The 9,828-nt window shown below is 55.0% G+C and overlaps 1 protein-coding gene across 1 annotated transcript; it reads left to right on the top strand.

The window, feature by feature from the left end:
• The first annotated feature begins 5,243 nt into the window (after positions 1-5,243).
• ASCL1 (achaete-scute family bHLH transcription factor 1) lies at positions 5,244-7,346 on the top strand. Its single transcript, XM_073575162.1, has 2 exons — positions 5,244-5,964; positions 6,194-7,346. The coding sequence occupies exon 1, from the start codon at positions 5,363-5,365 to the stop codon at positions 5,948-5,950; it is 588 nt and encodes a 195-aa protein (XP_073431263.1). The 5' UTR covers positions 5,244-5,362; the 3' UTR covers positions 5,951-5,964; positions 6,194-7,346.
• Positions 7,347-9,828: the final 2,482 nt, after the last annotated feature.

The following is a 9,828-nucleotide window of genomic DNA, read 5'->3' as shown; positions in this document are numbered from 1 at the left end:
GATGTGCAGTGCTGGGCTAGTGCCCCGGCCGCCCTGAGTGGCACAGCTGGCAGCCTCTGCCCCGTCCTCAGTGTCAGTAGTTGGGGGTCTCAGGTGAGGTGGTATGTGTGCTATAGTGACAGGTGGATGTGTGGCACAGTGACAGGTGGATGTGCAGTGTCGGGCTGGTGCCCCGGCCGCCCTGAGTGGCACAGCTGGCAGCCTCTGCCCCCTCCTCAGTGTCAGTAGTTGGGGGTCTCAGGTGAGGTGGTATGTGTGCTATAGTGACAGGTGGATGTGTGGCACAGTGACAGGTAGATGTGCTGTGCTGGGCTGGTGCCCCGGCCGCCCTGAGTGGCACAGCTGGCAGCCTCTGCCCCCTCCTCAGTGTCAGTAGTTGGGGGTCTCAGGTGAGGTGGTATGTGTGCTATAGTGACAGGTGGATGTGTGGCTCAGTGACAGGTGGGTGTCCAGTGCCGGGCTGGTGCCCCGGCCGCCCTGAGTGGCACAGCTGGCAGCCTATGCCCCGTCCTCAGTGTCAGTAGTTGGGGGTCTCAGGTGAGGTGGTATGTGTGCTATAGTGACAGGTGGATGTGTGGCACAGTGACAGGTGGGTGTGCAGTGCCAGGCTGGTGCCCCGGCCGCCCTGAGTGGCACAGCTGGCAGCCTCTGCCCCGTCCTCAGTGTCAGTAGTTGGGGGTCTCAGGTGAGGTGGTATGTGTGGCACAGTGACAGGTGGATGTGTGGCACAGTGACAGGTGGGTGTGCAGTGCCGGGCTGGTGCCCCGGCCGCCCTGAGTGGCACAGCTGGCAGCCTATGCCCCGTCCTCAGTGTCAGTAGTTGGGGGTCTCAGGTGAGGTGGTATGTGTGCTATAGTGACAGGTGGATGTGTGGCACAGTGACAGGTGGATGTGCAGTGCCGGGCTGGTGCCCCGGCCGCCCTGAGTGGCACAGCTGGCAGCCTCTGCCCCGTCCTCAGTGTCAGTAGTTGGGGGTCTCAGGTGAGGTGGTATGTGTGCTATAGTGACAGGTGGATGTGTGGCACAGTGACAGGTGGATGTGCAGTGCCGGGCTGGTGCCCCGGCCGCCCTGAGTGGCACAGCTGGCAGCCTCTGCCCCGTCCTCAGTGTCAGTAGTTGGGGGTCTCAGGTGAGGTGGTATGTGTGCTATAGTGACAGGTGGATGTGTGGCTCAGTGACAGGTGGGTGTGCAGTGCCGGGCTGGTGCCCCGGCCGCCCTGAGTGGCACAGCTGGCAGCCTCTGCCCCGTCCTCAGTGTCAGTAGTTGGGGGTCTCAGGTGAGGTGGTATGTGTGGCACAGTGACAGGTGGATGTGTGGCACAGTGACAGGTGGGTGTGCAGTGCCGGGCTGGTGCCCCGGCCGCCCTGAGTGGCACAGCTGGCAGCCTATGCCCCGTCCTCAGTGTCAGTAGTTGGGGGTCTCAGGTGAGGTGGTATGTGTGCTATAGTGACAGGTGGATGTGTGGCACAGTGACAGGTGGATGTGCAGTGCCGGGCTGGTGCCCCGGCCGCCCTGAGTGGCACAGCTGGCAGCCTCTGCCCCGTCCTCAGTGTCAGTAGTTGGGGGTCTCAGGTGAGGTGGTATGTGTGCTATAGTGACAGGTGGATGTGTGGCACAGTGACAGGTGGATGTGCAGTGCCGGGCTGGTGCCCCGGCCGCCCTGAGTGGCACAGCTGGCAGCCTCTGCCCCGTCCTCAGTGTCAGTAGTTGGGGGTCTCAGGTGAGGTGGTATGTGTGCTATAGTGACAGGTGGATGTGTGGCTCAGTGACAGGTGGGTGTGCAGTGCCGGGCTGGTGCCCCGGCCGCCCTGAGTGGCACAGCTGGCAGCCTCTGCCCCGTCCTCAGTGTCAGTAGTTGGGGGTCTCAGGTGAGGTGGTATGTGTGGCACAGTGACAGGTGGATGTGTGGCACAGTGACAGGTGGGTGTGCAGTGCCGGGCTGGTGCCCCGGCCGCCCTGAGTGGCACAGCTGGCAGCCTATGCCCCGTCCTCAGTGTCAGTAGTTGGGGGTCTCAGGTGAGGTGGTATGTGTGCTATAGTGACAGGTGGATGTGTGGCACAGTGACAGGTGGATGTGCAGTGCCGGGCTGGTGCCCCGGCCGCCCTGAGTGGCACAGCTGGCAGCCTCTGCCCCGTCCTCAGTGTCAGTAGTTGGGGGTCTCAGGTGAGGTGGTATGTGTGCTATAGTGACAGGTGGATGTGTGGCACAGTGACAGGTGGATGTGCAGTGCCGGGCTGGTGCCCCGGCCGCCCTGAGTGGCACAGCTGGCAGCCTCTGCCCCGTCCTCAGTGTCAGTAGTTGGGGGTCTCAGGTGAGGTGGTATGTGTGCTATAGTGACAGGTGTATGTGTGGCACAGTGACAGGTGGATGTGCAGTGCCGGGCTGGTGCCCCGGCCGCCCTGAGTGGCACAGCTGGCAGCCTCTGCCCCGTCCTCAGTGTCAGTAGTTGGGGGTCTCAGGTGAGGTGGTATGTGTGCTATAGTGACAGGTGGATGTGTGGCTCAGTGACAGGTGGGTGTGCAGTGCCGGGCTGGTGCCCCGGCCGCCCTGAGTGGCACAGCTGGCAGCCTCTGCCCCGTCCTCAGTGTCAGTAGTTGGGGGTCTCAGGTGAGGTGGTATGTGTGCTATAGTGACAGGTGGATGTGTGGCTCAGTGACAGGTGGGTGTGCAGTGCCGGGCTGGTGCCCCGGCCGCCCTGAGTGGCACAGCTGGCAGCCTCTGCCCCGTCCTCAGTGTCAGTAATTGGGGGTCTCAGGTGAGGTGGTATGTGTGCTATAGTGACAGGTGGATGTGTGGCACAGTGACAGGTGGATGTGCAGTGCCGGGCTGGTGCCCCGGCCGCCCTGAGTGGCACAGCTGGCAGCCTCTGCCCCGTCCTCAGTGTCAGTAGTTGGGGGTCTCAGGTGAGGTGGTATGTGTGCTATAGTGACAGGTGGATGTGTGGCTCAGTGACAGGTGGGTGTGCAGTGCCGGGCTGGTGCCCCGGCCGCCCTGAGTGGCACAGCTGGCAGCCTCTGCCCCGTCCTCAGTGTCAGTAGTTGGGGGTCTCAGGTGAGGTGGTATGTGTGGCACAGTGACAGGTGGATGTGTGGCACAGTGACAGGTGGGTGTGCAGTGCCGGGCTGGTGCCCCGGCCGCCCTGAGTGGCACAGCTGGCAGCCTATGCCCCGTCCTCAGTGTCAGTAGTTGGGGGTCTCAGGTGAGGTGGTATGTGTGCTATAGTGACAGGTGGATGTGTGGCACAGTGACAGGTGGATGTGCAGTGCCGGGCTGGTGCCCCGGCCGCCCTGAGTGGCACAGCTGGCAGCCTCTGCCCCGTCCTCAGTGTCAGTAGTTGGGGGTCTCAGGTGAGGTGGTATGTGTGCTATAGTGACAGGTGGATGTGTGGCACAGTGACAGGTGGATGTGCAGTGCCGGGCTGGTGCCCCGGCCGCCCTGAGTGGCACAGCTGGCAGCCTCTGCCCCGTCCTCAGTGTCAGTAGTTGGGGGTCTCAGGTGAGGTGGTATGTGTGCTATAGTGACAGGTGGATGTGTGGCTCAGTGACAGGTGGGTGTGCAGTGCCGGGCTGGTGCCCCGGCCGCCCTGAGTGGCACAGCTGGCAGCCTCTGCCCCGTCCTCAGTGTCAGTAGTTGGGGGTCTCAGGTGAGGTGGTATGTGTGCTATAGTGACAGGTGGATGTGTGGCTCAGTGACAGGTGGGTGTGCAGTGCCGGGCTGGTGCCCCGGCCGCCCTGAGTGGCACAGCTGGCAGCCTCTGCCCCGTCCTCAGTGTCAGTAGTTGGGGGTCTCAGGTGAGGTGGTATGTGTGCTATAGTGACAGGTGGATGTGTGGCTCAGTGACAGGTGGGTGTGCAGTGCCGGGCTGGTGCCCCGGCCGCCCTGAGTGGCACAGCTGGCAGCCTCTGCCCCGTCCTCAGTGTCAGTAATTGGGGGTCTCAGGTGAGGTGGTATGTGTGCTATAGTGACAGGTGGATGTGTGGCACAGTGACAGGTGGATGTGCAGTGCCGGGCTGGTGCCCCGGCCGCCCTGAGTGGCACAGCTGGCAGCCTCTGCCCCGTCCTCAGTGTCAGTAGTTGGGGGTCTCAGGTGAGGTGGTATGTGTGCTATAGTGACAGGTGGATGTGTGGCTCAGTGACAGGTGGGTGTGCAGTGCCGGGCTGGTGCCCCGGCCGCCCTGAGTGGCACAGCTGGCAGCCTCTGCCCCGTCCTCAGTGTCAGTAGTTGGGGGTCTCAGGTGAGGTGGTATGTGTGGCACAGTGACAGGTGGATGTGTGGCACAGTGACAGGTGGGTGTGCAGTGCCGGGCTGGTGCCCCGGCCGCCCTGAGTGGCACAGCTGGCAGCCTATGCCCCGTCCTCAGTGTCAGTAGTTGGGGGTCTCAGGTGAGGTGGTATGTGTGCTATAGTGACAGGTGGATGTGTGGCACAGTGACAGGTGGATGTGCAGTGCCGGGCTGGTGCCCCGGCCGCCCTGAGTGGCACAGCTGGCAGCCTCTGCCCCGTCCTCAGTGTCAGTAGTTGGGAGTCTCAGGTGAGGTGGTATGTGTGCTATAGTGACAGGTGGATGTGTGGCACAGTGACAGGTGGATGTGCAGTGCCGGGCTGGTGCCCCGGCCGCCCTGAGTGGCACAGCTGGCAGCCTCTGCCCCGTCCTCAGTGTCAGTAGTTGGGGGTCTCAGGTGAGGTGGTATGTGTGCTATAGTGACAGGTGGATGTGTGGCTCAGTGACAGGTGGGTGTGCAGTGCCGGGCTAGTGCCCCGGCCGCCCTGAGTGGCACAGCTGGCAGCCTCTGCCCCGTCCTCAGTGTCAGTAGTTGGGAGTCTCAGGTGAGGTGGTATGTGTGCTATAGTGACAGGTGGATGTGTGGCACAGTGACAGGTGGATGTGCAGTGCCGGGCTGGTGCCCCGGCCGCCCTGAGTGGCACAGCTGGCAGCCTCTGCCCCGTCCTCAGTGTCAGTAGTTGGGGGTCTCAGGTGAGGTGGTATGTGTGCTATAGTGACAGGTGGATGTGTGGCTCAGTGACAGGTGGGTGTGCAGTGCCGGGCTGGTGCCCCGGCCGCCCTGAGTGGCACAGCTGGCAGCCTCTGCCCCGTCCTCAGTGTCAGTGAGCTGTTTATTCACGACTCGGAGCGGCACGCGTCAGGCGCACGCACTGGAACAACAGAGCGCCGAGAATGCAGCCCGGGGAGAGGGGCGGGGCCAGCGCGCACGTCCAGCTTGTGCCCATTGAAAAGGCGGCGGCGTCCGGGCGACCCCAGCACTGAGCGCTGATCCAGGGAACGTGCGGCACGGAGCTGCCCGACACACACGCGAGTGACACGAGTCTCCCCCGCTGCCCGGACACTCACTGCCAGCCACATGGACGCCACTGCCAAGGCAGAGAGCGGCTCCAGCCAGCCCTTCCTGCAGCCAGCCTGCTACTATGCCCAGAGCTTGCCGCTCAGTCCGGGGGACGCTGGGCAGCCCGGCTCCAAGTCTTTACCAAAGCAGGTGAAGCGGCAGCGCTCGTCCTCCCCGGAGCTCATGAGGTGCAAGAGGAGGCTGAACTTCACTGGCTTTGGCTACAGCCTCCCGCAGCAGCAGCCGGCGGCAGTGGCCCGGAGGAACGAGCGGGAGAGGAACCGGGTGAAGCTGGTGAACCTGGGCTTCGCCACCCTGCGGGAGCACGTGCCCAACGGCGCTGCCAACAAGAAGATGAGCAAGGTGGAGACGCTGCGCTCGGCGGTGGAGTACATCAGGGCGCTGCAGCAGCTGCTGGACGAACATGACGCTGTCAGTGCCGCCTTCCAGTCCGGGGTGCTGTCACCCACCATCTCCCCAAACTATGGCCATGACATGAACTCTATGGCAGGCTCCCCTGTCTCCTCCTACTCCTCCGATGAAGGCTCCTATGATCCCCTGAGTCCAGAGGAACAAGACCTGCTAGACTTCACCACCTGGTTCTGAGCTTTGAGGAGCAGGTGAGTTGTCATCTCCTTCATCCCACTCCTTGGTTAGCCTGTGGCATGGTGCCACCTGTGTGCCAGTAACTTGTCCTGATCATGACTGTCATCATAGTGACTTCTTCCTCTCCTGCTCCTTTCCAAGTGTCAGGGTAGACAGTGACAGTAAAGACATTAATGTGTAACCCAAGCCTTGATGTTCCGCCTTGTTGTTGTCTGAATGAGTAACTCTTGCTTTGTATTTCAGGACTGATGCTCAGATGGCAAGTTCAGCTTTCTGCTCAGAAAGAGAAGGTGAAGCCCATGGGAGCTAGCCGCCCCTCCAAGAACACTGAAGCACTACATTGCACTCCAGTGGGGTCTACCGGATGAACAGAGACTCAGACCTGTGCTGGGACATGGGTGGTGGAGCCTACACTGCCCAACTCAACACAACCAAGAGACTTTCTGGCCCCAATGATCCTTACGACAAGTCAAGGGCTTTCCCCCCCAAAAATCGAAACTTGAGCCCTTCAAGAGACAACACCAGTCTTAAGTTCAAGGATGATCTTTGATCCAGGATCTTGGAATTGTGGAGATACGTTGCATTCAATCTATGCTGATATTCAAAGAACCCTATTACTACTATTTTTATACCACTTTCATCTAAAAATGCTTCCAATCTTTTTTTTTTTTTTTTTTTTTTATTATAAAAATCTATTTCTATGTGTCCCAGACATTTGGGATGTATTAAGCTATTTTTGTATATAAAAGAGAGATTTATAGAAGTTTTGTACAAATGTTTTACAAATGTGTATATCTCGGTACGTTATTATGTAATGCTTATTACCTCTGCAGATTTAGACTTGTAGTCTATATATTTCAGTGATAGTCACCCTGTGGAGCTCTGGCCACGGTGAACTACATCTCCAAGAGCAGCATGACTTGTCACGGGGTGTGTAGTCCAGCGTCAGCTGGGGGTGCCAAGGCTGTGCCCATCCCTGCTCGAATTACCTTGCAACCGCCATTTTGTGCGTGGTTACGTGAAAGGACGCTCCTTTAAAGGTGGGGTGGGAATTCCACCAGATGTACTTTAGCACCGACGTGTCTTACTTTAGAGAACATTTTTGATAATGTCTTAATCGTGTCATTAAACAATGTTCACAGTGAACAAAAAGTTTTATGCAGCTATTGTCCAAACAAGCGAAATACTGTAGTGGTCCATTGTTTCGATGCTGCCTCTTGGAACCGTACACCACTGCCTTTTCTTACTGTTTTATTACAAAGGTCCTGTACTGTTTTATTACAAAGGTCCTTCGTAACAAATGTTTTTTGTTTTTTTTTTTTTTTTGTTTGTTTGTTTTATTTACACAATAGTTTCATAATAAAACGAAAAAAAAATATTTTATACAAAAAGATAACTTTGCCTTGTTCTGTTTTCTTCCGTCCTCCCGTACTTTGTAAACGCTGCTGGCAAAGTTCAGGCTGATGTATCTATTTAAGGCAGACACAATAAAGCTGGGGACCAATTGTTTGCCATCCCATACATGAAAAGGCTGCTGCGCAAAAGGATTGATTAATGGGTTTATTGTCCTTAAACCAGCACCCGAGAAAGAATGACTAAATAAAAAAAAAAAAGGGCTGAGGAGAGGGCGCTCCATACCAACCAGTGAGGACTCGGGGCAGCCCCCTCCTCTTCTCAGACCCTGCAGCATAATAGATAATCTAGGCTCTGTGCAGGAGATACAATGTGCAAAAAAAAAAAGGAATTTTAGCCATAACTCTAGTCAAACTTGATCTTAATAACTCGGACGTATAACGCTTTTTTTTTTGTTTTTGCCCTCTCAATAAAGCAAACTTTTCCTAAATCCTAAATCTCATGCTGTTTTCAAGAAACAGACAGCCTATAAAGGAGGAGGAGGCAGCTAGATCAGAGACACTGATCTATAAGCATGTCATTCTATCCAAAAAGCGTGAGCTGCCTGTAAAAGTGCCCAATTACTAAGATTCAAAAAAAAAAAAGAAATTGGGGCTTTTTTTTTTTTTGGCAGGGTAGCTTGTTGTCAGTTAGCAGGGACGTGACTAGAATGCTAGTCCCATTCTCTTCGCCCGGGTACTCGCTCCCTTTCTAAATTACTTGCAAATTCAGTTTGCGTGCGCCAAGCCGAGCGGAAAGCAAAGCGCAAAATGCAGCTTAGAAAACCCAACAAAGGACACGGAGGCGGCATGCCAAACACAGCTCCAAATCTGTCCTGCCTCTGTTTGTACACCCGTTCCTCCTATTTCCAGAGGCCCCCATGTATTTAGGAAGCCCGGCTCCATTTTGCCTGCAGGAAAGTGACTTTGGGGCCTTTCCCTAATTTTCCAAATAATCAGATTTCATAAGGCCAATTCTATTTGATCCTACGTGTTTTTCTGGAGTGTTTTCTTTGGTTGGTTACTGTCACATAATAATGATATTTTTTTTTTTTTCTGGAGGGCATTTTACTCTTCCCTTTTGTCAGTATGGGCAGGCAAAGAAAGTGTAACAAGTCATTTCTGCCTATGAATATAACATTAGGATAATGTTTCATCCTCCGCAGAGAGGGGGTGGGAGGTTCTTCCCTGTGTAGACAGGTGTTCCCCTATTGCCGCCTCTTGAATAGTAAATATCCAGACTCATTAAACTAAAAGGAAAGTTAAGCTGCTGTTTGCAACATTGTGTAAGACACACTGAGAAATTCACAAAAACACACAATTTTGCTTAAAATAGGAAAGGGCAAAGCAGGATTGGGGTAAATCTCATTATATCTGCGCTAATCGCTTGGCAACACAAAGCCCTTTCTTCTAGCGCAGGCTATTGAGGCAGCCCCTGACAGTGTGCACTCAGCGTTGGGAAACTCCAGAAATCAGGGTCTACTCCTATGTGTGATGTACATTGAATATTTTTTTTTATCTCTTTGCAGGACATTTCTTTCAAGCTTATCTGGAAACTGTAAATCTCTACTAACCATCTTAATTCGCCTTTTACTTTTGAAGAACGCGTCGTTTCCTTCAAGCATCGCGAAGATCTAAACTGCTTTATGTTTTGGGAGGCGTGATAACTTTTCTCCTGCAAAGTAAATGAAATATGTATTCATGTAAGGGTTATTAATAGGCCAGAGCCATGCACTTTAGGTTTAATTTGCATTAGTTAGGAAAAGCAAAATATATAATTCCCGACTTTGTCGGGAAATAATTGTTCTCGCTATAAGGGCTCATACTCGCATGCGAGAAACTCGGAAGAGTCTCGCACGTCAATACCCAGCACTGCCGCCGGCACTCAGAGTGGAGCGTTCAGCTGCATGTATTTCTATGCAGCCGCACGCTACGCTCCCGAGTGCCGGGTATTGACGTGCGAGACTCTTCCGAGTTTCTCGCATGTGAGTATGAGCCCTAAATACCACAAATGGAGCCCACCTTATTTGGGCAGGAGCTTTCCTAAATAGTGGGTGGCTACAAATCTAACATAACTCAGTGTAAATTATATAGTAAATCTTGCAATCCTACGTCTGGGATCACTTTTACTTTTGGCGCATGGGCTGCCAGGGATGTGCTTAATTGATTATGGGTGCGCGCATCTTAATAAATTAGTTGCATCTTGCTCTAAGGGGCTTTTTATTAAGACCGGCTTGTGAAATGATGATATTAATAAATGACTCCCCCCCCCACTCGCCCCCCCTTGTCTGTTTTGGAAAACCAATTCACTATGAGGAAATTTTAAGGGGTCGCTATATCAGACCCTTACTTATTAGCCAGAGTAGAGGGCAGCTACTAAAAGGGTCTCTCCTCCCGGAGGGACCTGGCAGATGCATGGAAGGCTTTATGTTTATGCAGTGATTCCTTCACAGGCTATGGTTGATTCATGGGGGGCTCCAGTAGAGG

The sequence above is a fragment of the Dendrobates tinctorius genome, unplaced genomic scaffold (genome assembly GCF_039654945.1).
Source record: "Dendrobates tinctorius isolate UK_male_01 unplaced genomic scaffold, ASM3965494v1 ptg000043l, whole genome shotgun sequence".
In the NCBI taxonomy this organism is placed as follows: domain Eukaryota; kingdom Metazoa; phylum Chordata; class Amphibia; order Anura; family Dendrobatidae; genus Dendrobates; species Dendrobates tinctorius.
Note: the sequence above shows the minus strand (reverse complement) of the source record. Positions and strands in the feature narration are given on the sequence as shown.